The following is a 27,496-nucleotide window of genomic DNA, read 5'->3' on the forward strand; positions in this document are numbered from 1 at the left end:
AATTAAATATCTTCTTTTTTTGCAGCAAGTAATGAAATACCTGTACTCCGGTGGGTGCTCTAGTTTGGAGATACCTGAAACAGACGTACTTGAAGTATTGGCGGCAGCCTCATTCTTCCAACTCCTGCCTCTGCAAAGACATTGTGAAGCGAGAGCTGCGAAAACTGTCGATCTCCACAATTTAGTGTCGGTGTACATTCACGCTAAGGTATTATGTGCTATATATATTTAACTCTAGTAGTGCACGTCTTAAAAAAATACCTTTAAGATTATAAATAATATCTCTCTCTTCTTTTTTATCTTTCCTTATGTAATGTTGTGATTTTGTTTCCGAAAGAATGACAGCTAGTCTAAGTACTGATTAAATAGTGCAGATCTAAGTACTGGTTTTGTCTAAACTTTTAACTACTATAGGTACGCAAGTATGTACTATGTATACATTTTTATAATTATATTTTTTCTTCTTTTTACAGGTTTATGGTGCCACTCAACTTTTGGAATACTGTCAAGGATTTCTGCTACAGAACATGGTTGCTCTTCTTACGTACGATGATTCTGTGAAGCGTTTGTTATTTGGAAAACGACTACCCGGACACAATGTTTTGGGTGCTCTTTTAACCACTTTACAAAAGCGAATTGAGTCAAGAAAAAGCCAATCGAAACCTAGGTAGCAGCGGAATCATAAATTAGTTATGTTTTCATGTAAGTTAGATTTATTTAAAATGTAAAGAAAACTAATTACGTAAAACTACAATATTTAATTTAAATTTCGGCCATGTTTTACTTTCCTTTGTACCTATTTAAAATTAAAGTTGCTAACTTTTAAGTCGTACATTTTTTTAAATAACAACAAAGGTGCCGTAATTCACAGAATTTTAAATTGTTCTCAGCACAAAGTAGGTGAGACTTACGTAAATATAATAAATTATTTGTTTAAAATCTTTAAGAGTATTGAAATTAAATTCTTGGAAACAGTGATACAACTACAATCAAAATGTTTTGTGAAATAAAATTACTGAAAGCCTTATTTGAGGCGACAATTGACTAAATTGATTTAATGTCACAGCCTTAACTCCTCCGCAAATACTGTATGTTTTACATAGCTTATAGGCTAGAAAATTTGCTTAAAAGAAATTGTTAATTTGTATTTATAAGTATTTACTGTCACTATCTTTTCTTCCCAATGAGTGGTTATAATTATTATTAGAAAATAATGATTTATGAAACTGTAATAAAATGTAATTATTGTTGAAATAAAGCTTTATGTTGTAATTTAAAGTATTTTCTTATTAAAACATACAGCCAGCAATGTGTGTATATGTCTTGTGTTGCGGCCATCCAAAACAAGCGCAGATGCAGTTAGTGAGTGTATTGTCGTGGTCGGGGGGCAGAAAGCGGGCACTTTATCGTGCGCGCCTACTGCTTCACTAGGGTCACTTCGCGATACTGGGATGGAAAGGGCGGCCAGCAACTTACTGGTCGCCCATAACAGCAAGATTCCCAGCACTGACGCGCCGGGCAGGAAAAGGGGATTGCGGTGAAATGCCTGCGATCCCATGATGCCCTCAAGATGGCAGGAAGGGCGCATGAAGGGGTTTTAGTGGGTAGGCTGGAAAATTAGGTGCCAGGAGTCCCATACTCTCCCGGGTGAAGACCCGGGGGATAGTCCGTAAAAAGGATATCCCTTTCGAAAACAAAAAAGAAGGTAGCGAAAGTACTGAACCTCTCTTCGTGTACTTAACAACACCTACCTAGTTGAAGCTATTTCAGGATAATATTAAATAAAATTGTCATTTTCTACTTGGATTTTGGAGAAAGCGGGGAAGTTTCATTAATGGAAAAAAGACGTAACGGTGTGTATGTATGTTCTTAGATTTCACTTATGAATATAAATTCCCTGTCATATTTTGACGTTTTGTACTAGCAGGCCTCACTGTTGTTGATAAAAGAGGATCTACCTACTCGTCCATCAAATGTATAATTCCGGCATAAACATGCAGATAAAATTTGTAACAATTGAGACGAAAAGAATGAAATAAAATCACACCTCATTCCCGGAGAATACATCTTTCTTCTTGCCCTGACCTTTAAAGACTTCTTTCGCCTAATTGCCCTTATCTATATTTATAACTGTCTTCATGCAAGCTCATCGATTTAGAGTACTCTTGATCTGACCTTTTGCTAGAACTTCCTCTATTTGGTCAACGTATGTATGTTTGCCTAGGCGTTACCCTTTACGCAAACTCCGATATCAATGGCCAATGAATAAAAATAATCGTGATAATTTACTATAATCATGGGTGTGATTTAAAATCTGGCAACACTTTTACGTCAGCTGTCAACTTTGACGTTTTTAGATCCATAGACAGTCTGACAGCGTGCTAAGGTGCTGATAGCTCTCTGTCAGCCAATAAGTTGTCATAAACTTGACGGGTTGTCACTAATTGACAGTTAAAAAAAATCATATTGTCAATGGTCCGCATGGTGGTGTGATGTGACGACACAGTATTTTTTGCGAATTTTCGAGTGGATATAGGTTTTGTAAGTGTAGTGTAATATTTTTGTACAAATAAATGTCGTGACAGTGAGTCAATATGCAGTTTTGTAAGGAAAAGAAAATTCTGAGCGCTGCCCAGTTGAAAAGACTCAGTGAACACAAGTATTCATGTTTAAGTGACAGTATCTTGGACTCCTTGCTTCAGCCATGGTGGTGCTGGTTGGTTTCGAAGACACCGCTGTGGCTCGCGCCGAATCTCATCACTATTCTAGGTTTAATTGTCAATATAGTCACGACTCTAATTTTAGTTTGGTAAGTACATTGAAGGGTACTCTCAGATGGAAAAATTGTGCTACATTATTAGCGAGTGAGCGGAACAGCCACTTTCGCTAGTACTTTCTCATAACCTACATTATTTTCGCCATCAAATTGTATGTTTTTCATCAGACTTAGATCAGTTTGCGGCAGGATCGTATGCACTGCTATTGGTTGTCAAACTCGCGCCATCCTTAACTGATAAGCTATCTTACTACTGTTTATCTTCGTTGTTACTGTCTAGGTAACAGAACAGTGGTAGCCTGTTAAATCCACTTTAACTCCAATAATATTTGCTGGATCCTTAGATTACTAAATCATAATAATGATCCCAAATAGTTATGAATAAAATAGGTGTATCCATTATTTTATCCTAGGTTATTTTGTTTATTGATATTTTTTTTTATAAAATTATCGTAATACCTATCAATTTGGTAAGACCTCATTTTTTGTGGTAATGATCTGATTGTTGGTTTGTCCATGCATGTTAGACCTTTAGTTGCCATCTACAATATCTGCAGGAAAAGATGGAGGGGTTCTATTCTACTCTCTAACATCTAGGGATCAAGTGTTTAAGAAATATTTGTGTCAATAGTCTCATTGGCAAAATGATGAATTAAGTGACAAATAACACATGACCTCCTGGTTAATGATAACTATCATTAGTGATCTGGCAACTGAATATGATGATGAAAATTGCTTTTATGTCGTGATTAAAAACATGATATAAAAACAATTTTACAATTGCATTCAACCACAGAAGTATGTTAAACATTAGTGAACATTGTCAATGACATTGTTTCAGTACATTGTTCATGCAAATTAAAGATGATTAAGCATTTTACTAACATGAGATTGAAATCATTGCAATTATTATTAATGTGAAGTATTGGTCTCATAGCGTAAGAGTTGGCAGATTGTTTGAAATGATAATGATGAAGATTTAAATTTGCGCTAAACAGTGAAGGAGAGGTATGTAGGGATTTTAGCAAGTGGAAATCCAGTCTCAGCCTATGTCTAATAGGAGACAGGCATGATGGTATATATGTATGTATTAAATAGTGATGAGTAGTTCCAGGCACCAGGCATAGAAAAATAATGGAACATTCCATCTCTTTCCCATGAATGTCGTAAAAGGCGATAAAGGTTTAGGCTTATTATAAACTTGAGATTCTTCATTTAGGTGATTGGTTAGCAATCTGTCACAATTTGAATCTCAATTCTATCATTAAGTTTAACAACTGAACATGGCCTGTCTGTCTTTGCAAGACTGTTAGCTCTGCTACCCCGCAGGGGATATACATACATATAATCACGTCTATATTCCTTGCGGGAAAGTGGAGCCAACAGTCTTGAAAAGACTAATAGGCCATGTTCAGCTGTTTTGCGTGTAGATGTGTATGTATATGTATATTGATGACGTGTATATATGTATTATACAGCTGAACCAACTTGATAAAATTACAGGTACAGTCCAGATGCCAGGCAGGACCCACCAAGATGGGCTTGCGCACTATGTGCCCTTGGAGTGTTTGTGTATCAGAGCCTGGACGCCATAGACGGCAAGCAGGCGCGGAGGACCAACAGCCAATCTCCTCTCGGGGAGTTGTTTGATCATGGGTGCGATAGTTTGTCTACAGTCTTCATTGCTTTGGGAGCCTGCATAGCTGTGAAGCTGGGGGAGTATCCTACGTGGATGTTCTTCCAAGTGAGTGCCAATTTTATTATATTCCATGGGTTGCGATAATTGATCTTGAAATAACTTTAATAAAAAAAATACATACATATAATCACGCCTCTTACCTATTCAGAGACTTCATATTTCTTCTACACATTCTTTTTGTAGGTGGTGGGCTCGCAACCTGTCACTATTTGAATCTCAATTCTAATAAAGCCATACAGCTGAATGTGGCCTTTCAGTCTTGCCTAGAAATACAAATACAAATAAATACAAATACTTTATTTGCTATAAATATAGACTGTTGGTTATGTCCCGTCTTCAGCATGTAGACATGATTATAATGTATGTATGTATGTATGTGTGTTGACTTGTATTCTCAGAAGTTCAAAATTCTTGAACAACTCTCTTTTGTTTGCTTTAAATTGAAATATTTTCTCTAGTAATAGGTCATAGGTCAATGATAGAAAAGGGGGGTCAATATTTAAATAACTAATTATGTTACATCTTCTACAAGTACTAGTGAATAATGTACTAGTAAATAAAATATAAATGTTATTTCTCTTATTTAATATATTTAATATTTAATACTGCCTTGTCATTAATGAAGTCTTGATCAATGCCTCTATGGTATTATCCAACATCACCAGACTATTGAACAAACTATCATGCATCAGGCTCAGGGAAGTATCCCTCAGCCTGATGCATGATAGTTTGTTCAATAGTCTGGTGATGTTGGCATGCCAATCATGACTTTGACCAGGCTATAGAATAGAATTTTTTGACGTCACATAATGTATATTTCACTATATCAACTCCGCTTCCAAAGCACATGTGTAGAGGAAGCGGCGGAGCAAACTACACTGTAGCATTTTCACCGGACGTAAATTAACAACTCGGACTGTTTTCTCGCAATATACAGTCTCATGCAGAGAAACATGACCCCTCATTTATACAGAAAAAAAAGGGGGTCAAGTTTCTCTGCAGTCGACTGTACGAACTCAGTTACGGTAACGGTATTTTTTTTATCTTAATAAACAGTTACTTGCTTTTTCAACCCGTATAAGATTCTGTTAACATGTAAGATTGTTCAGTAGCAATCGAATCATCTGATTTGCAAGGTGACACTGACTTTCAAGTGGAATTAATATTTTTCATTAATATTTATTTGACTATTGTATTTTGTATTGTATCCTATCTTAATTTATCAATCCAGTGATCTGAATAAGATGACTTGAATTTTTTATGTTGCATAGTCTTTTAGACAGATAATTAAAAGAATAATTATACGTCGTCAGTCTTTACCACTTGTATATACTAATAAAGAGACACAATTTAATTATTAGGGTCAAACTCTGAATTCAATCTCAATTTAAGATAGATTTTTCATTTCTTGTTTTTTCTCGTCCAAACCCTTCATATCTAAGTGAGGTGCATACCAGAATTATTACAGAGATATGATGAACCGAGACTTTCTTTACATAATACATATTTGAAAGACTGACTAACAGTATAAATAAAGTTAGGCGTACCGAAATGTAATTTAACGGCCACTGATATAGTATTAGTCATTCCATCAAGGTCTAGTTCATTATCATTACCATCGCTATATAGCAGTCAGTCCTCCATATTCCACGTGGAGGTATTTAATTAAATGGTTTAATTTATGTTAGTTCCGATTTCTTAATTTTTTTTTTTATAAAACCAGGTTTTCTTAACATATTTTGATAAATTGTGACAGTCGTTCAAAGGTTTCTTTTTAAATTCGATAGTGGTGTACCTCTGGGATAAGTTTTAGGCCCTTTATTATTTATTTTACGATAAATTTTCTAATTCTTGGAATCAACAATTTAACTTAAAGTGAATTACGTGTAATCTAAGTAAATAAGTTGAATTGTTTGTCCCAGGTTGCCAATGCTCTAAGAATGTTTTTTTTTTATGATCATGACTTTATAATGATTCCACCGATCGATCTGTTATACTCATAAGGTATTTTAATACATTAACCCCATTTAATGTTTTAATATAATTAAGACATCTGGATCAACTCTCAGTTTAGTTTGTTTATATACCAAATATTGATGACTGTCAAACATAGCTAGTAATTAAATAAACCTCGACAACTTTATACAAAGGATTAAAATTTTCTCGGTATTTTCTTCTCACATTAATAAATAAAATCACAATTTATCAGCCAATCAACATAAGCATTTGTTTGGCATTTAATCTTTAAAATTTTCTTCCTAAACTTGTAAGCGTGTTATCAGAAAGAAGTTGTCAACTCTGCTCTTATGTAAATTAATAATTATTCGTTAATGAAACATTTCAATTCATGGCCATTTAGTGCCGTTATCCTTGTACTGAGGGGACGTAATTATTAAGTAGTGCTAATTGACAAGGACGCTATTGATTGAACCAACTATGGGAAAGGCGTTCTTTAATGGAAACTAATGAATATTTAAACATAGTTTAAAAGCTAATATCTATATATATAAAACTCTTCCCTTACTGAGTGACTGACTGACAGACAACGCACAGTCGAAACTACTGGTCGTAGACAGCTGAAATTTGGAATGTAGGTTCCTTGGGATATGTAGGGGAGCACTAAGAAAGGATTTTTGGAAATTCAACCCCCAAGGGGGGGAAAAGGGGTAAAAACGTTTCTATGAAAAATCTTATTCCTTGGGTTTATAAACTTGAAACTTGGCATGAACACGTACATAGGCAAGTAAATATGTTTGACATTATAAGTTTTTTCAAACTACCCTCCAATCGTGATTTAGGGGGTGCGATTGGGTGACTGATTTATTAACGCACAGCCGAAACCGCTCGTTATAGGAGTCTGAGATTTTGAACAGAGGTTCCTTTTAACATAAGTGAGCACTAAGAAGGGATTTTTGAAATGTCAACCCCCAAGGGGGGGAAACTCGACCCCCAAAATAATCAAATGGGGGGTCAAAGTTTGTATGAAAATCATCGTTCCGCTTTCACGCCTGAACCGCTGAACCGATTTTGATGAAATTTGGTATGTATATAGTTTAAAACCCGCGTTCAAACAAAGGCTACTTTTTTTTTCAAAATTCGACCCCCAAAATAGTCAAATGGGGGGTGAAAGTTTGTATGAAAATCATCGTTCCGCTTTCACGCCTGAACCGCTGAACCAATTTTGATGAAATTTGAAATGCATATAGATTAAGATACGAGTTCAAACATAGGCTACTTTTTTTTTCAAAAAATAACCCCCAAAACAGTTAAAGGGGGGGGGGGGGTGAATCATCGTTCCGCTTTTACGGCCTAACCGCTAGGCCGATTTTGATGAAATTTGGTATGCATACAGTTTTAGTATTTTTATTTTAACGTCAACAGAAATTTATAATCTGTGAAAATGTCACCTGTCTAGCTAATACGAATCATGAGACACGCCTGGTGACAGGAGGATGGGTGAGCGGACAGACAAACTAACAGACAGACGGACACCGAAGTCGAGTAATAGGGTCCCATTTTTACTACGCTTTTATTACCCTTAAGGTACGATGGAACCCTTATAAGTGTTAATTTTTGATATGCAAAAGATAAGAAAATTTATTCCTTCAATGAACAATTTGTTTGATAATGTAGCAATAGATGGCGCCACCATGTCAAAGTCGCTATCGTTTGTCGTTCGACAATCAATAAGACTTCTATGATTTTGAAAGCATTTTTACCCTCCGTTAATAAGTTGTTGGTCGCTTCGTATTCATGCTTGAAGACGTTTCGTTGTGTTTTGTTCATTTGTATTGTAAATATATTGGTTAGTAAAAAATACGTGTCAGTTGCGGAAAGCAGGATGGCACTAAATAGGATGGGACAGGATAGGAGGACTGGACGGGGCAGGACGGGACACAACAGGTTGTGACGGGACGGAACAGAACGAGAAGAGACGGGAGAAGCCATATGAATTTAAATCAAATATAAACTTAAAACAGTCCCGCACGATACGGGATTAAAAAATGGGTGAAATTTTATGTCGTATCCTTATAATCTAAAATACATTTGCGCGGGCGAAGCCGCGGGCAAAAGCTAGTGTAATAATAATACATAAGTAGTGCATATACGCACGCAAGCATTGTACTAAATTCCTATTTTTACATTTTCCTTAATGTACATAAATATATTATATATAAATAAATACAATATGGAACATTAGAAGCGATCATAAAATCTCACCAAAATATGGTTCAGAAAATTATTTTAATCTCATTAAAATCGTTCCGTGATTTAGATGTACGTGGATAAATATACGACATTACAATTTTTCATCGGCTATATTTCATAAAACATGTTTATTTAAAAATCGATAATGCTTTTTTCTTTTATTCCCATCTCAAAATAAATACAAATGACGTATGTACTTGTGATTATATTTTTGATTCAAATCTGCATTGATAAGGCACAGTTCCTGATTAAATGGATAATTTACGGCACTTCTTGATATTGTCGTTTTGATATGTGCACGCATGTGTGACGCACGCGACCATTATAGCACGAGCAATGCTTTTATTAATTCAGTTGAAGTCGGATGGAATTCCCATAGAGAATATGGAAACATTAAACAAATGTGGGCCCCAAAACTGTGCCTTGAGGTGACCATGATATTTTTATAGATATAAATAAAAAATGTTTTGTTCCTTATGAGTGTCGCCTTTGAAGTAAATGCGAATGACAATTGTTAAGAATTTAAATACAATTCTCTTACAACTTTCGTCATAAGAAGTATAATTTTATGAATAATAATGTAACGTTCATAGCGCTGTAGTTGAACTGAAACATTCTTTTTTCATAGAAAACCCGTTAGAGAGATTCAATGCTCAATTTAAACTCTTGGTTAATATTATAAAAGCAGCTACATTCACTTATACTGTTGTCAGTGAAAGTTAACTGAAATAAGACCACAACACAAAGTTAGTTGTAACTGTGAATGCTCTAGTTATCTAGGAGTATTTAATTTAGTTATTTTTATTTATTTACAAAAATATAATATGATTTGTATTAAAAAGTCCTACGCTTATAAACTTGGTATTCTTGGACGGGCTAGCAACCTGTCACTATTTTAATTACAATGCTATCATTAATCCAAACAGCTGAACGTGGTTTATCAATCTTTTCAAGACAGTTTCATGATCGGTTTCATCACTCTCATTTCAAACCGAAAACCTTGGGAGTAAGTTTGAATAACTATTGGCACAGATTATTAAAAGTAGGATATTGGTAGCGCTCCTAATTGGACTAATAGTTGGTCAATGTTGATAATTGGTCTAAGGATGCGATCGGTTTGGAATAAGAAGCAGTAAATTGAATAATCCGTTGGTTCCATTAATTTAAATCAAATTCAAAGATCATTAACACGCGTAGCTGTTAAGATTTTGGGTTGCATACATATTTTAAAAATAATTCTATAGGCCCTAAGGTTTCTAGCGGAAATTCAGTTCAAGTCCTGCAATATGGTCGAGCGATATCGTAATCATTTCCTTTTTGAGCTGTTTCCTAATAACTCGTACTTGGTAATTGCAACTCATTTGTAATTGTGTAGTGAGGCATGAGACATGCTTTAATTGTCACACCTTATTTGATTATGGTCTGCAATGTTCTTGATGTAATAGGAAATTCTTTTGAATTAAAACTTATATGAATGCTTTTTCATGGAAACAACAGTGTATCAGCCTACCAAATTCACTGCATATCGACTTTATTACCGGGTCAAAGAATTCAATGTATGGTAACTTGATGTGCTATTGATTGTACCTTGCATTTTAGTCCCGGTTGCATCCTCACCTCTCTGGATAGTAGTGGTATGCCTTTGACCATGGATCATGGATTGGGTTAATTAGGTTTTTACACGAAGCGACTCCCATCTGACCTCCGCAACATTTGCAGATAAACTTAACCCTTATTGAATCCATTGTTACACATCCAGTTGCCCTAATGTTTCCTCACCATATTTTCCCTAACCGTAAGAGAATCGGTTAGTTTTCAAACTAATGTACATAACATTTAAAGAGTCATTGGTACATGGCCGAGGTGAGATTTGAATCTGTGCCTTTCTGCGCATCACGCATTTTAACCGGCCACCTTACCGATTCGATCATTAACGCTCTTAGTTGTTGTGCTGCTGATTGTACTTTGTACATACCATATTCTTGAAAAATATGGTAAAAGGTTACAATTCCTTTGTAATTATGCAAGATGACATACCTCGTTTCTTTATAGTTTTCTGTACAATAGTTTTTATTCTGAGAAATGTTACTTACGCGTTAACCTATCCAAGGTTGCCAATTATAATACGCGTTAACTATTGTTATTTTTCTATACCACAAAAAGTTTAAATATGCTATTATCACTGACTTCTTAAAGTGTGTCATGATTTCTAATCACCCCACACACATAATTATGATGATCACTCACTAAATTATTTTAAGGGTAGTCTCAAGGAGACAATTTACTATTTTTATGTTGATCTCTTCTGAACAATAAATTTTATGCATCTTCACATACATTTAAATTATGATAACTTAATTTTACAAATTATTTGTCAATTTTATAAATTCGACATACTGATGTGATATTCGACCTCTGTAATAATTTATCCCTCTTAGAATTAATATTCAATTATCAATTCCTTATTGCAACTCAAATTACATATAAGTACATTAAGTTATGTATTGGTGTTCAGTACAGCATATTGTTTATTTTCCCTTTATAATTTATTTATTTAAACTTTATGCACGAAAATGTACAACAGGTGGACTTAATGCCACAAGGCATTCTCTGCCAGTCGAACCTTTGGACCGTGGATATAATGCTAGTAATAGAAAATTTAATAAAATTGTGTAATAGAGGAAATTTTCCACGTAACCCCAGGCTTATCTGTATCGGGATTGTTGCCAAGTCGGGACACGCCAAGCTGAGCTGGCGCACTTCCAGCGGCTGACTCACGAGCATTTTACCTAATCCGGTGCTTGTCTGCTTTTATGCTGTTGTCTAGCACCTGTAGATTGTATCTTTATATGTATTTGATGGTTTTATTTTTAATTTTATTTAGTTTATCGGTCCGTGTGGTTCCCGGCGTTTTAGAACAGGACCACTCCTTATCTTTCCCATGAATGCTGTTAAAGACAACTAAGGGACAGGCTAATGAATTCCATTATTTCTTTGCTCCTTATAGTTGCAGCGTGATTTTATATAGCCTAAAGCCTTCCTCGATAAATGGTCTATTCAACGCAGAAAGAATTTTTGAATTCGAATTAGAAGTTTCTGAGATTAGTGCGTTCAAACAAACAAACTCTTCAGCTTTATAATATTAGTATAGATAATTTCTACACCCTTTTGTAAATAGTTTGGCTTGTTCGTATAATTAAAGTCGTTAAATGCGTATACTCTTTTTGTACATTCTTCTTTCGTCGCTATTACTACAATCTTAGCCGCAGATCGATCGTACATTGAAAATATGCATGTGAACAAATTCTACAATATTCTTTAAAAAAACATATATCTAATTTAACTTAAGAATTTGCAATTGAGCAAATATTACCTAGTGGGACTTTAACTTGTCAGAAATATCACTAAGCGCTATCTAAATTTATCTGGTGATTGAAAAAAAAAATATTTTTATCGTAAAGGCGTGTCTCTCATGAAGTGCCTTGTCACGCCATGTCCCTGATTCGTAAAGGTACGCTTCTGTTTGCAGCGACCAACGACAAATTCACCCAACACGTTTATGAAGTCGCGACTTATTAGCTTATTATTCCACGTGATTCTTTAACATATTCTTGCGAATTATAGGATTACACATTTGCTATTTGGGACTAAACTCTGTTTGAAAAATGTACTCATTTTTTTATCATAACATATCTTATTATTTATTACGTTATATCGTAACTGTACCTTAAATTTTAACGCAAATCATCAATACAACTATAAAAACTGTTACTGCAAGTAGATAACGGCTTCAATTGTTATAAATCGTTACTCTATAAAATAACAATAATCGCACCTATAAACAAAGTAATGGCTTCTTTGAAGTTTAATGACATACAAATGTAGGTTCACAACTTTATGCCGATAATAATCTGTATGAGAAGAAAAACACATTCGTCATTATATTGATTGATTTTTTACTGTCATGATAAATTGTAATGTTTTTTTTTTTTTTTTTTGTGAATTTCCAGTGCATCTGCGCAATGACCCTATTCTACTGCGCGCATTGGCAGGCTTACGTGACGGGCACCCTCAAGATGGGCCGCATCGACGTCACCGAAGCTCAGTACTCCATCATCGCGATACATCTCATATCCGCCATTTTGGGGCCCAGCTTCTGGTCCACTCAGGTAATGTGAACATAACTAGACATCATTTTGAAATTTCAAAAAAGATCATCTTCAGCTCAAACAGTCTATATGATTTTAGTCTAGTCTAGATCATTTGAAAGTAGGATTTTCAATAATGAGAATTAATTTAACCCGGTATTCTCCCGAGAGAGGACGCAAACGGGACTCCTCCAGGGAGATGTATGAGACCGTCAATAAAAAGGTTGTAAAATGGCGACCACGTATCGCCGAGCTCATAGTTAAAAACAACTTGATCAAAGTAGAAATATTTTGGGGAAACTTATGTCAGGCAGTGGTCATTACGCGGCGACGTAATTTGCATGACTTTAAAAAGGTATTCAGAAAGGAACTTAGTGTAACTTTGACTAGACAACAGCTACATAAAATAAGTTATAAATAATTTTTATTGCTAATGTTATACCTCTGAAATAAGAAAAAGAATGAAGATATTTTGATTCTTTATTTTTTTTTATATGTATCTGATAATCAATTGAGAAATAGATTTTCTGTAGCCACTTTACAACAGGTAAATGACACTTAAATGTTAAACTTTAATTTAAAAATGGCAAAGAAAACTGTGTAAATTATTTACACAATTATTTACACAGCTTGTTACGTAAGTAAGAGATTCAAATGACTCATAGTGACGTTGTATTTTGTGGAGGCGAGACTTGTGTATACCACAGATATTCTCCAAGATTTATTGAACAGGCGATAACGTAATCTATATACGAATAAGTATATACACTTGCTTATCTTTGCGTCTAGACTTGCTAATGTCACGGTAACTGTTTCATTTAAGGCTGAATTAAAAGTGTCCAGTTACTTGCGCCAGTAAAGTACCCCCACAATATATATACATATCATCTTATTTTAAAAACCCGTGCCGTATGGTTTTCGGCACTTCAAAATGGGATCACTCCATATAATTCCTATGGGTGTTAGAGGGAGTGGCTATTAATATGCCTAGGATTCTTTTTATAGGCTTACGAACATGTCACTATTTGAATTTCAATTAAGCCATACAGCGGAATGTGGAAAAACTTTGTCTTTTGATCAAGTTCTTCAAATTTGACAGTAGATTTCTTCTAAAAGAGTGTCACTTCTCTCCATCAAGGATATGAGATAAACTGCCTTTACAGAGATATTTATTTTTGTATAATATCAATTATATCAAGTTTTTGTGCTAGAGTGCCAGTTACACTGTCGCGAGTGACTATTATCGTGTGAAGAAACCTTTAGTTATTAGTGTTGGATGAGTGCGATTGAGTAATTATATTTACCCGATGATATACGACGTAATCTTGTTTTGATTTATTAAAAGTAATGTATTGATAGGTAATTTATGTTTCAAGAAACCTTTTAAAAATACCCACATGAATTTATTTTCTTATTTTTCTTTTAACTCCCTCGCTCCTTTCAATTTGGCATCTATTCAGTTGTTTTAATATTCACAAATAGACCCGAAATCAACTTTATTTTATTAATATTAAGTATTTAGTTAACAAGTTCTAATTCAAATTTTAAAAACTATGATGAATAACTGAATGGATTTTGAATGCTTTTATTTTCTTTATTAATTTAATTTTTCTCCATTTTAAATTCATTACCATGTAAATATTTTGAACTTACCGTGAATTAAACTTTTTGGAAATTAACTAGTCCTATCGCTTTAAATCTTTTCGAATGTCACGTGATTGGTCGATTTCTTAATATCTGCGTCTGTAGGAATGCATACTTACGCGCACGAATCGTATTTAGGATATGTTATTTAACAAAATAATATATTTATTTAATGTGCACAGGAAACAGAATAAGGACATAATATAAGATCTGTTGCATCTTGTTTTGATTCGATTTTGTTTATGGTAACGTATCCTCGATGCCGGACATAGGTGGTGGGGGCGCTCGAAGCGCGTTACTCGCTGGCGGCCGCAGCGGTGGGCGGGGCCTTCCTGACCGTAGGCGCGCTCGCCGCGGCCATCGTCGCCGGCGGCGTCGGCAAAAATGGCTCCACTGTCGCTGTGAGAAACGATATAAAGCTTGTAGACGCCACGGCCGGAGAGTGGGCGGTGGGAACGCGCGTTACGTGTAACATATTAAACTTGAAGTTCTGTGTGGTTGTCTATGCCTTAAACTGTAGCCAAATGTGGAATCCTCCGAAATGATGGTTCAGTTTCAGGGTGCAGTTTAAAGCATAGAGCCACAACCAACACACGCCTGGCGTATGTTGAGTAAGGATGTCACGCCATTGACGGCAAAATTGTGTAAAAAAAATCTTGCGCACATTTTTGGAATGCTAAAATTTAAAGTCCCTAAAAAATAGTTAATAGTAGTGCATCTTATGTATTCCCCTTTTTGTATATGTATGAAATTTAGAATCCTCATTTTAGATCCTATTTCTTGGGTATTGCACGATTGTTGAGAATTGTACGACGTGTATTTTTTGCCACTTATTAAAGCTAGTCTAAGTCGGTTTTTTTATATACCTCCCAAACTGCCGGCCGTGGTATATTTTCTATAGGATCCGTGAATGCGCTGGGCTTATGTTATCTTCTGTGAAGTCTATTCTATACTATATTCTTGTAATAACCATAGAGTAAAATTAGTACGTAAAATAATTGGCATAAATAGTTAGTAAGCCTTTTGCACATGTTACTAGTTTTTGGGATTAACTTTTATGTGAGGCAGATTTAATTTTAATAACTTTAATGTTCAATGGAAGTTGTGACGACGAAGTATGCGACGTTGAATGCTTTTTGTTCTGTCTGTTCGTCACATTTGCTCTTATATGTAAAGGAGTAAAATGTGATGTAACGCAGTTAAATTTAATTGAAGGTAATGCTTATGTATGTCTAAAGGTTGACTGACAGAGAATGCTTTCATCAATAATTTCGCCTTTGTAGGTTTGATGGTCAATAAGTTCAAACAATTTTAAAATAAAGCATAATTATCACATCAGGAGATTTTTTTAAATAAAGTGTGAGAATGACACAAATAAACCGACAATAATTTGACAGCTGTCATTTAGGCTTATTTTATTAAAAGTTTTACTTTCTATAGGGTATAGTATGTTATAGATAGACTTTATTTTTAATTTGTACTTAAGAGAAATTCATGCTTGCGAGCGTTCCATAGAATGTTTCGAATGATATCGTATTCATCGCTTTATCATGTGGGTTTTTTTAATAGCATGTCTAGCCGGCCTCGAGAGTTTTGCTCAATGTTATTTTGACATAAAATAAATTGGGCATTTTATTATGATTGTTTAAAATTCGTTATAACTTTAATATTTGTTAGTATAATATTGATTTTTAGCTGTTTATTTTATAAGTGGGTCTTCACTCATTTGGTATGTCAATGTGCAGTTTATGTCCTCTACAGGGCACAACGGTCAATGACTAGGAGTACGTACGATTTGTGTGTATGAGTAGGTTGAGATTAACGTATTTTATATACAGAACTTTTCAGAAGCTTGTGAACAGTTTGCAGTGACGTTCACCTTTAATTAATAGTTAAATACAAAAGATATGAAACGGAATTGGGATTTCTATTTTTAAATCTAAAATGCTACTGGTATTGAAAATATTATTTTCGTTAATGATATACCCCAAATGTTATGCTTGATAAAAAAGAAAATGTGTTTGTTTATGTTACTATGTACTTAAAAGAATATAAAAAAATCGAAAAATCCGACAACACTTAAAAAAAAAGCCACCAAATATATAATAACTTTAACTTAATATGGATATGTGGTGGCACAGATGCCATTCCTGGCGGCGCCCTGGAGCCTCCTCATCAGCTCAATGACGTACCCGGCGCAAATATACCTTGTTACCAAGTTTTTGGTCACCTTCAGGATTAGGGGGTGCGGCAAGAACGGATCCACGGTCGCCGTAAGCTGACATTATCACGCGAAACATAACCTGACGATTCAATCATTGGGCAGTTTTGGTGACATTTACGTAGTATTATATGGTCTATTTAGGATGGATATTCCACGGGGAGAAGTTTTCGTTTTTCTACGAGCCTTACAGATAACTCTTGTTTGTACACTCGTCATATTTTTCATACCAATTTATGGGTTTTATATTGAAAAAAAAGTACTAGTGCGGGAAAAATTGAAAAAGGAAAATCATTTTCTATCGAATTTCAGAAACAAATCTCAGTGTTTCCCTACGATTTGCCAGGAAACGCATAAAGTAGTTTAAGTTTTGGGTATTTTAACAATAACTAAATCATCATCCTACCAAATATAACTTTTTTATTTAATTACCATATGAAGATAGTGGCCATATAAATCTACGTCAATGTCAAGACATATTAATTCATAGGTATTTGAGTCTATGTAACAATGTGATGAGTCGTCCCTCCTTCATTATCCTTGTCAGAACTGTAATTAACACTGGGCTTTTCAATGTATATACACGGTTTTGAGTGATTCCTACCTCGAGCACAAAGGTATGATCTAGAAGCTTCCAAAGATCAGGGTACAATGAGTGAAGACAGCACACGCAGTTGTAGATTTCGTTGAAGCCTGTGCGTTTGGTTGTAATCTCTCATGTAGATCATATGAATATGAGTAGACCGCTTAAATGGGTCCTGATGAATTCAGAATAACACGCGAAGGTATGGAAAAAGGGAAAGAATAAGGCTATTTGATTCTCTTCGCTGTACCCTCGCGCGTCTATCTCCTGCGGTATCTCATTTCAGTGGTTGACTTATAAATCATTTTGGTGGTACATTTTACAACAGTATTGCATTTACGAGACTGGCCTTTAAACTTTCAATAGCAGGGTTGACAAAACATTATATCAAACGGATTAATGTCCCATTTGCTTTACTAATACGGTGACTCGAGAGAATCAATAGGAAATGTTAAACAGATTAAAATAAATAAAAGGCAGATTTGAATATAGTCGTTAATTTTAGATCCTCATAATGCGGGTACATTAAAGAATATTTCGGATTTAAATGGCCTGAGAATCAAATAATGCCATATGACCCCAATTTTGCCTAAAAAATATGTCAAACATTTCTTGTTTACTCTTCATATCCTTAATCGTAGCTAGTCTCGTAAACGCCCGCGAGAGTTGCCATCGACGCCGCAAGCTTCGTTTATCATTATCATCTTTTTTTTTTTTTAATATTAATAGCATGTTGTATCTTTCTGTTTTGGCCGCCGTTCGCGCCGCTGTACCGCCGTCGAACGTACCGCGTCATCGCATCGCATGACCCTAACAGTTACCGACAGTTAACGTGCCACTGAATTTCATATCGAACATTGGTGTGATCGCGTTGGCCGTCTACCTTATTCTGGGATATGTTACCGTCATAATGAGGGGAGGAGTGGGGAAAAATGGCTCGACTGTAGCAGTAAGGACACAAGTTTTAAGCATCGTGCCGTTTGTGCCACTAACATGAGATGCACTCAGTGTATGACGCGTTTAAGTGAACTTAGTAGCTGTGGGGTTTAGTGGATTTGTTGTTGAATAAGTTGAATAAGGGAATAGTGGATAGTACATATATTGCAATATGTTTATATCAGAATATGAAGTATTTTGTGGGTAATGGGTGGATCAGACAAAGTATGCAATACCTAATTTAAAAAAAAAAATACCTTAGAAAACAAATACTTAAAGAAATTAGAAAATAATAAGTCTGTGTGTGTGAAAGTGAGAGAGTTAATAATGCTTGTAAAGTTATGACGGATGAAAAAATATTTTTTGTAATGTTGTTAAATCGAAAAAGGATGTCATTAATTATTTTTTTTAATTCTTTTTTATAATTTATTATTTAAGTCGAATAACGGAGCATTAAACTTTCCCACTGAATTACCAACTCAGCGGGCGTAGCTCCTAAAACAGAAGGGTAAAGTAACAGCTACTAAGTTCATCTAAACACTGTGAAGTACTAACAATGCCACGCCACTCCGCTGAACAGTCGACAGAATACGCTGTATTTATTAGGCTCGTCTATAATATGTGTGCTGTTTTCAATGTTTGTCAACTAACATGTGGTATCATCGGCTTTTGCTTTGTTTTTTTTTTTATCGTTCCTGTTGCATTTTGGGTTTTTTTAAATAACACAGATTTTAAATAGCACCTTTCTATTTTCAATGTTGACTCTTGATATATAAAGCCCTTGGTATATAAAGCCTTTTTGGCGAGTAGGCGACCAATACTGGAAGAGTTTCTTCTGCTTGGGTATCTTCTCTTACCAGTGGTCGATTTGTTTGGGTGAAGTACCTGAGTTTGAGGAGGGTGTCCAATTTGAAGAGCGTTTCGTTCTGTTCTTTGAAAGGGACGCTAGCCTCAATTGAGTTAAGTGCTTAAGAAGTTTGTAGCTTATAGCTTTTTGACAAATACTAATAATATATTAGCTATAAACTAAATTTAATTTAATGAAATGTATAATGACGTGAAAAAAGAGTATGAAATAAGTGCTTGAAAGCCTATTTTCTGAATAAAATAATTCTTTTTTTTTTGCTGTTGTCACGGTATCATGTAAGCGTAGTTCGAAAGGCGCGTTAAAATCTGTATTATTTAAATTTTCTTAAGGTTGATTTGTTTAGCATGCTTTTAGATGTAGCTTGGTTTGCATGAAAATTAAATTTCTGGTAATAAAATAATGCATTGGAGAGAGGTAATTTCGATTTTGTATAACGTCGTCTTAGTCTGCAAAAGTGACACGTATCAATGAGATGATAGTTTTATGTACGATAGACGCCAACCGTTATTGTTTGACCAATAACAGTGATGCATGAAATTTAAATGTGACATGATTGGTCTACTCGAGTAGGTACTGCCGAAATTAACTTATCATCCAAATGCATTATTTGAAATCTGGAACTTAAAGCTGATCTGAATGTAAATTTAAATCAAAGTTTAATAGATATTTTATGTTGTGATAATAAATATGCATTCAGCTTTGTATGCACTGAGATATCTTAAATCGTGTTCGAATAGTAATCAGTATTGGATCGTAGAAATGTTTGTGATCATATTTCTGTTGCAAGTATTAATATTTATTAATTTGTTTCTAATGAATATAATATCCGGACATTTAGGAATGACACCTGTTATCTACTGAATTTTGTTGAATGCGCATGATTTTTCACTATTGCATATCTTTACACTGTGGTTCACGTTATTATTTTTGTTGTATCTTCTTTGGTTCATTATCTATAAGTTACTCAATATTTTTTTTCCTAAATTTTATATCGCGATTGAAATATCAATGTAATAATTAAAACCAAAAAGAAAAGGCCGAATTAATATGATCACAAATCTATGTTCCACTGAGTCACCTCATCAAGAACTCGCTACAGCAATTCCTCTCCACCAGGGCACGAGCATCCTGTCTCCAGTGATCCCATTCTCCATGGTAGTGGTGCCAGCCTTCGTGATCTTCCAAAAGAGTGAATCCAACGTGTATGAAAACCATCCGGTGTTGTACCTCATCGCGTTCGGAATGGTCGCCGCTAAAGTCACCAATAGGCTTGTGGTGAGTGTGGAGCTTAAAGTCAGTGGTCCTGGAAAGGGGAACAATGTGGTTGGAGAAAAGAGAATCTGGGTCTTGAAGCATAGCGGCTAGGTTACATCTGGGAACACGCAAAGAGTGAGACTGTAACGGTTTAGGTAAAACTACGTTAATCTTTATTAGGACTATTTATTATTAAATTTATGAGGGTGTTCAAATTCAAATTCATAATTTTTATTCATTATTATAGGATACTTCATATCGCTTAATAATTGTCAAAACGTATGGTTTAACAACATTGGTTGACGTCAAATTACTTAAAACTAAGTTTACTGCCGCTTCCAAGGCGTCAGTGCAGAAGAAGCGGTAACAAACGGTGTGAGTTCAGCTATTTACATGAGATCCACCAAGTCTTCTTTGTGAGCGCTGTAGTAGTCGAAAGGTGGCTTCCCCATAAATTGGGAGAATTTACCCATAGTCACCACGCTGGGCGGGCGGGTCGGTGACCGCAGTGTCTATTGATTCTAGACTATTGTGATATTAGCGTAGAAGGCGCTGTTGCCCACCTCCCGCTTAATCCCTTAATCGCCTCTTACGATACCCACGGTAAGATATGGGCTGGTGCTCCACGTGGACTCCATAAGGTATTTAAGAACAGATAAGTCTCAGGATATGTAGCAGGTTATTACCACATATTGTATTTATATTTCAGGTGGCTCACATGACCAAGAGCGAGATGGAGTACTTCGACTGGTCCCTCCTGGGCCCGGCCATGCTGTTCCTCAACCAGTACTTCAACAATGCTTTACCCGAGTATTTTGTCCTGTGGTTATGTGCGGTAGGTTTACAATTTATTTTCTGTAGTGGAATAAGTGAACTAGTTTTAACTTTTATCATGGGATCCGCTGTGATTTGGAATTTTTTCCTTGCACCTCTCCGATACATAGGTACATTGGGTTGGAAATTTTTAAGGCAAGAGTGAATAGGCATTATTTCAGTTTGTGTGCATCATCTTAGGCCTCATCTCGCTTACTACTAGGTTGATTGAGGTCAAACGCAAACAAATTATTGTAAAATAAAATTACATATAACATTAATATATAGTATAATAATAGTTATACAATAATTATGGCGTAAACTAATATTTGTGAAGAGTTAGTATTTAATTTTATTCATTATCTTAATGTACAATTTAAACAACAAGCATATCAACCATCCAACTTTAATTTTCAGATATGGACATGCTTCGAGCTGTTCCGCTACTGCGGCAAAATCTGTCTCGAGATCTGCGACCACCTCGACATCGAGCTGTTCCGGATATCGAGCGCTCGAGCGAGCGCGGGGAGCGAGCGCGGCGCGGCCAGCGAGCGGAACGGTACGGCCGCGCGCCGCCCGCCCGCGCGCCTCGCCCGGCGGCAGCACTCGCACGCCTAGCTCACTGCGGCCTCGGGGATCTAATGCCGGTCTTATCCGTGATCACTGTGCGCGGTAACAAAGTAGAATCAGTCGTGATCACTGTGCGCGGTAACAAAGTAGAATCAGTCGTGATCACTGTGCGCGGTAACAAAGTAGAATCAGTCGTGATCACTGTGCGCGGTAACAAAGTATCAATCGTGATCACTGTGCGCGGTAACAAAGTAGAATCAGTCGCGATCACTGGGCGCGGTAACAAAGTAGAATCAGTCGTGATCACTGTCCGCGGTTTAAAAGTGGAATTAATTAGCACGAAACATCCAAGTCTCCAGTCACTTACCGGGTGAGATGGAAGACGAATGCCTAATACGATGTTGAATAAATATAATATATTGTGTGGCGTGGTTTTACATTATCTTGCACAGATTATGCGTTTTGAAATTATCAATATGAGTACGCATTATAAAAAGTGAGACATGCCCGTGCAATATGCCAACTTGAAAGAAATTAAAAAAATGTACATATTATATTGTAATGTTGCATTCATCTCTGACTCTACTTTTGAGTACGTAAATAAATTAATATACGAATTACATAGTTTCTTTGTTGAATATTTCAAGGATTTGGCAAATAATTTATGAATTAGCACAGTGATGATACGACCGGTATTTCATTTTCCTGGTCAGGACTTTAGGTTTATAATAAATTGGTAATGTGTGGTAAATTTGCGAGCCAAATAAAGTATACTGATTTAATGATGATTTATACGGGCATGACTTTAAAGTTCAAAGTTGTACAAAATCAATGAAATGACGAATGTGCATTTTAATTAAATTCGCTGAAATTATACTTGTCACGTGCATGAAATTTTTTTTAAAATATCTGTCATTATTTCCAATAAGTTAAAATAAGAAATATTGGCATAATGGTACTTAGAGTAATTTTAACTATGATATTGACTAATTGACTGCGTTAAATCATTCATAGGTCACACTGAATTTCACTCAGAACACAAATTTCTTTCATGAAAATAACACAACCTTTTTTATTGGCGTCATATCATATTTACCACTCATTTTCAATATTAATCTTATCTCTTTTTAGTTATAGTCTGTGACGAAGCGGAGGTGAATGGGAGAGTTATATAATTACTTGGTCAAACATATGAATTTTTAGTATGGATTCAGTAAATTTGACTTATTGGAATATTGTCGTTGTGTAAATAGGTAATTTAATTTTCCGATGTATTAAGTAGTAAATAACGGCTTCAGATTTAAAATTAACCCTGGACATAGTAGCAAATTGGCCGGGGGTGTAACCGGGAATATAAACTGATAGAGAAGTCTAATGGGAAGCGGAGAGCGTGGTTTTGAAGCGTTTATGTGCAAAAACTTGTCATAGTCGCAACGCGTTGCTGAAAATATGTTGTTTAGGTTTAATGCAATCACTAGAAATTATGCGCGTAGCGCAATTTTTATTTAGTTGTTTTGCCAATAAAGTTTAATTAATATTAGAATTTAAAAAAATCTCAAACATTGTGTTGCAATATGTGAAAACAAATTTAAAACTCACAAAAACTAATGTCAAACATTCGTTCGTTCAACCTTACAAAGGCGCCATTTTGAATTATGTTAATTATATAGTGGTTGATTTTTTGTTTATATATATTTTTTTAAAAAGATTGATTAGTGTTGTAATATATTTTTATAGCCTCGAGTGTCGTTGCAGACTGTAACTCTCTGTACCTAAATTATGATATTTAAAGCGTCGGGCGACTTAAAGAGATTAATATCATAGTAAGGTAGCGTGTTTTTGTGCCTATGTTTAATTCTGTAAAATAACTCTTTATACAAAAAAATCCGTTTTTAATTCGATTTCGTTTTATTTATCCCTGTCAAAAAAAACTGACAACCGGCTAAAATATAGAACGAAAATACGCTACATTATCCAAGATTTTGCGTAAAGTCATTACCGACACAAGCACGCAAATGTACTTACGATCTATGAGAATGCCAATAGCTAACTATCTGCTTTACTAATATGCTCGCAGCATCCAATCAATACTGTATAACTTCTTTTTAATATGTATAATGAATCATGACATTATATTTATAGGGCTGTATCTTCTTATAGTTACGCTGACGTGACGGAAATATGACTTGAAGTACATGAAAAAAAAGGAATTATAATTATAACATAGTCCCAGTTGATTTCCTGTTTTTTTTTTCAGAGCTTGGAGTAATCTTGGTTTTTATACATGTGAATATTTACCTATAAAGATATGTTAAATTTTCGTTGGTTGATCGCGAATTTATCCGAAAAATGGTTTCTGTTCTTCAGAAATGTGATTAAACACAATGACATCAGAAGTTGTCGCGTTATAATATATTACAACTCATAACCCTTGCTGATCTTCCAAACCGCATCACAGAATACCTGTACAAACTTCTTCATCTGTAATATTGAATCTGTGTACTTCAAGTTCATAATTTCAATCGTCACTTCGTCGTTTCTTCTTAAATCTATCACGAGTCTAGCCTTAGGTATTTCAATATGGTTTTTCTAGATCCCGCGAGCAATACACTCGAAATATTCATAGGAAGCGAACAGTAAGTGACGGGGGATTTGTGGCGTCCCGTCATTGTGTTCTCTGATTTCATTGCGTGTTCACCATGAAATACAATTTTATGTCGGGAATTCCACTATCGTAATGTACATTCTGATGTACAAGAAGAAATATAATCAAAGGTGTAAAAATGTTAAAAATATTAAACGTACTATAACCATTATTGTTTTAATAAATAAACTTGTTTGTGCATCATAATGGACATTCAACGGTTACTCTTGGTGGCATTGAGCTAATGTATCGGTTCATGTGCGTAGCATAAGATCTGTCATTGTGCATGTCAGCGCTAAACTGTAAATTTGATCACTTTGACGGCGGAAAACGCACGCGTATTTGACTTAATAAAACAATAGTAAATCAAGTGTTTGTTGCGTTCAGAAATATACGCAAATAAAAATTGTCATTCTTTTAAAACAGCCGAGAATATTAACAACGGTTACACCGAATTTCGTTAATCATAACTCATGATAAGAACATAAATTTACATCAAATTCGGTGAAATTATAGACAGTTTTTGACGATATTTCTATAGTTACCGCAGTCAATGTGTAATGCTGTATCTATCTGAGCTATCAACTATTTAGCTAATTTTACTTCCATTTTATCTTGAAATGGTGGCCAGTTTTAGGAATCAAATTAGGGAAGCTAGCAGTTCTTCAGTAGCCGAATCAGAATAGTCGCACTTTTGGGCGTCGCATCAAATGCATTGGTTTGTCATTGCTCAGTAAATAAAATAAAGACAAATTAGAAAGGTTTTTGATCAAATATTATTGTAGTTTGTGTAGGCTGGGTGGTACAGTCGCCTCCAGTTTTGGTAGTGTAATATGAACCGTGTAAATATGTGTTATATTAATGTCCATAATATGTTACTATCCCGCTGTACCATATAATGTACTGTGACGTGTATTTTTTATGTGAAATATAAGCTAATGTACATTTTCTATACTTGTTTCAATCAGAATAACTATAAAAGGTGCGTTTATTCCATGGTGTGGGCTCGAATGTTTCAGATGTAGTTAAAATGCTACGTCAGGACGCAAGGTTAGTAGAGTGGCTTGAAGTTTTTTTCAATTCATTCGTCATTCTAAACAAGTCATCTGTCTTAATGACATTTAAATAGCTGTCTTTGTCTTACTGGTACGATTAAAAAGAAATGGAAACATAAAATTGATTTGACAGCTGTCATTTGATTGGAAGGAAGAATTTAATGGGCTTTTCATTAAACGCCGCGAATATTTTAGATTTTTATTCAGTTTTATTCAGCGGGTACTATGCCCGCAATATATGTTATTAATTTCTATAGGGAAGACCATGGAAGACATTTTCAGATGAGATAGCTTTGGTTAGATCGATTGGATTAATTCAATTTCCTATTGTTCTGTATAAATCATTTTACACTTACCGACAACAATTGGAAAATTTTATGCTGCTAATGAGCGAAAACATTTAAAATTTAAAAATACACATATTACCATGTCCTAGCTAACTTGTCAATTCGAATATTTGACTTTATACCTCACCTAGATGAAAAGCCTAAATGTTTGTTTGATCAATCATTATTGCAAATCACGCTTCATATTTTCTGCCTAATTTAACGCTTTTATTTTCATTTCCCTAACATTTTCCCCTCTGTTATTTTTATTTTCAATTAAAACGTGCTGATTCTAACGCTTGTTCGTTTTCGTTATGTCTTTTTATATTGTGTTTTTTTCGGCTTAGTGTTGGTTAAATTTTTCCTAGATAATGTCTATATTTATAATGTTTCTCTTACAGCGACGAGTGACAGCGAGAAATCCGAAACAGAAGACACAGCGCCTTTAATTAATAACAATAATAATGGTATAAGTTAATAATTGATTGTAGGATAATAATAACGTAGAATTTGCAATAAGTACAGATATTTTGGTGCGCACGTATTCTATTTATTTTTGTTTTAGTTTATAATGTGACAAGATACTCAATTGCAAGCAATTTTCCTTTTTAATTTGCTACAATATTTTCAACGATATAAAAATTAAATTCTTGAAACGTAAAATGTTTTTGAGCTATTCGCAATTGCTTAATTTAGCCGATGACTCATGTGAAATTATTTGAGTGGGTTGTCTGTTAAGTTATTTATGTTGCCAGTGTTGCCAGTGCGCATCGATGAAACTCCTGATTCCCTAATATTAAATGCATTTATTTATTCTAATGATACGTTATTATACTAATTTATTTTTAAAACGCGTCTGCTTTATTCTTGTTAAAACGTTTACCGCTTGCGCAATACGCCTCTTTTGCGAATCTTTTGGTTCGAGCAGTTTGTTTTTATTTGACAAAGGTATTTGTAATTGTTATTATTTTTGCCTTTGCACATTAAAAAAAAACAAATAAAATACAAAATAGTGCATTCTAAAATATGTAAATGATTGGTCTTATTACAGTACAACCACCAAGTAACCTCTGTTATGATGAGACTCTGCTTACACCTCTGAAAAAGAAGCGCGATTTAATGTATGATGATAAACTCAAATATGGTAATAACAATGTTTAACAGATAACTACCTAGCTAATCTATTTATACTTACTATATCAACCTGTAACAATATTACGGAAATAAATATGAAAGTAGTAAAGATCTCATCAACATATTATTTTAAAATAGTTTAATATTTTTTTAAAGTCTTTGTTATTAAACTTATTTCAAAACACATTAGCATAATTTCAAAAGATTGAGTTGTTCGGTAAGTTATATTTTGCCAGCTATATTGTTTCCTCAGACTGCTTACAGAAAATAGCTAAGTTAAAGAAAGAAAATTCAAAATTGTAATAACAAAATGAGGTATAATGGCACAGCTAACTAAGTGTAGTCTCACTGTTGTGATTTTATTTCGTACCGTTCACTATGAATAAATATCTAATGTTCTGTAGGTACGGTTTGTTTTATTTTCCTGATAACTACCTTCATTTTGCAGTTTACTAAAGATAAGAAAGGTGACTTATTAGCGGGAACCCGAACGTCATGTTTGTACTGTGATATTTTTCCAAAATGTTTGTTCGATGGACTATTAATGATTAATATTTTACAAGCATGAGTGCCGAAGAGCGTTACAATACTATCGGATTTAATGACTGTTGATGAT

At 34.7% G+C, this 27,496-nt stretch overlaps 2 protein-coding genes across 7 annotated transcripts in view; both read left to right on the forward strand.

Annotated features, from left to right (window-relative positions):
- The window catches only part of LOC106140715 (ankyrin repeat and BTB/POZ domain-containing protein 2), a 33,537-nt gene extending 32,634 nt beyond the window's left edge, over positions 1-903 (forward strand). The window contains exons 24-25 of the mRNA XM_060944660.1: positions 26-208; positions 474-903. Coding sequence (XP_060800643.1) covers positions 26-208; positions 474-671 — 381 coding nt within the window. The 3' untranslated portion in view covers positions 672-903. The remainder of the gene's footprint in view (positions 1-25; positions 209-473) is intronic.
- A 1,541-nt stretch (positions 904-2,444) lies between these two features.
- LOC106141892 (cholinephosphotransferase 1) lies at positions 2,445-27,283 on the forward strand. Of its 6 annotated transcripts, none has more exons than XM_060944894.1 (9): positions 2,445-2,809; positions 4,280-4,520; positions 12,695-12,853; positions 14,749-14,877; positions 18,098-18,229; positions 20,201-20,359; positions 21,048-21,173; positions 21,569-21,710; positions 26,148-27,283. In XM_060944894.1, the coding sequence occupies exons 1-9, from the start codon at positions 2,595-2,597 to the stop codon at positions 26,222-26,224; spliced, it is 1,380 nt and encodes a 459-aa protein (XP_060800877.1). In that variant the 5' UTR covers positions 2,445-2,594; the 3' UTR covers positions 26,225-27,283. The 6 variants fall into 6 exon arrangements, with proteins under 6 accessions (XP_060800877.1, XP_060800872.1, XP_060800873.1 ...); XM_060944893.1 differs by lacking the exons at positions 14,749-14,877; positions 18,098-18,229 and adding exons at positions 16,618-16,749; positions 24,315-24,357 and having other exon boundaries at positions 2,449-2,809; XM_060944889.1 differs by lacking the exon at positions 14,749-14,877 and having other exon boundaries at positions 2,447-2,809.
- The last annotated feature ends 213 nt before the right edge of the window (positions 27,284-27,496 follow it).

This window comes from Amyelois transitella, chromosome 6 (genome assembly GCF_032362555.1).
Source record: "Amyelois transitella isolate CPQ chromosome 6, ilAmyTran1.1, whole genome shotgun sequence".
Classification (NCBI taxonomy): domain Eukaryota; kingdom Metazoa; phylum Arthropoda; class Insecta; order Lepidoptera; family Pyralidae; genus Amyelois; species Amyelois transitella.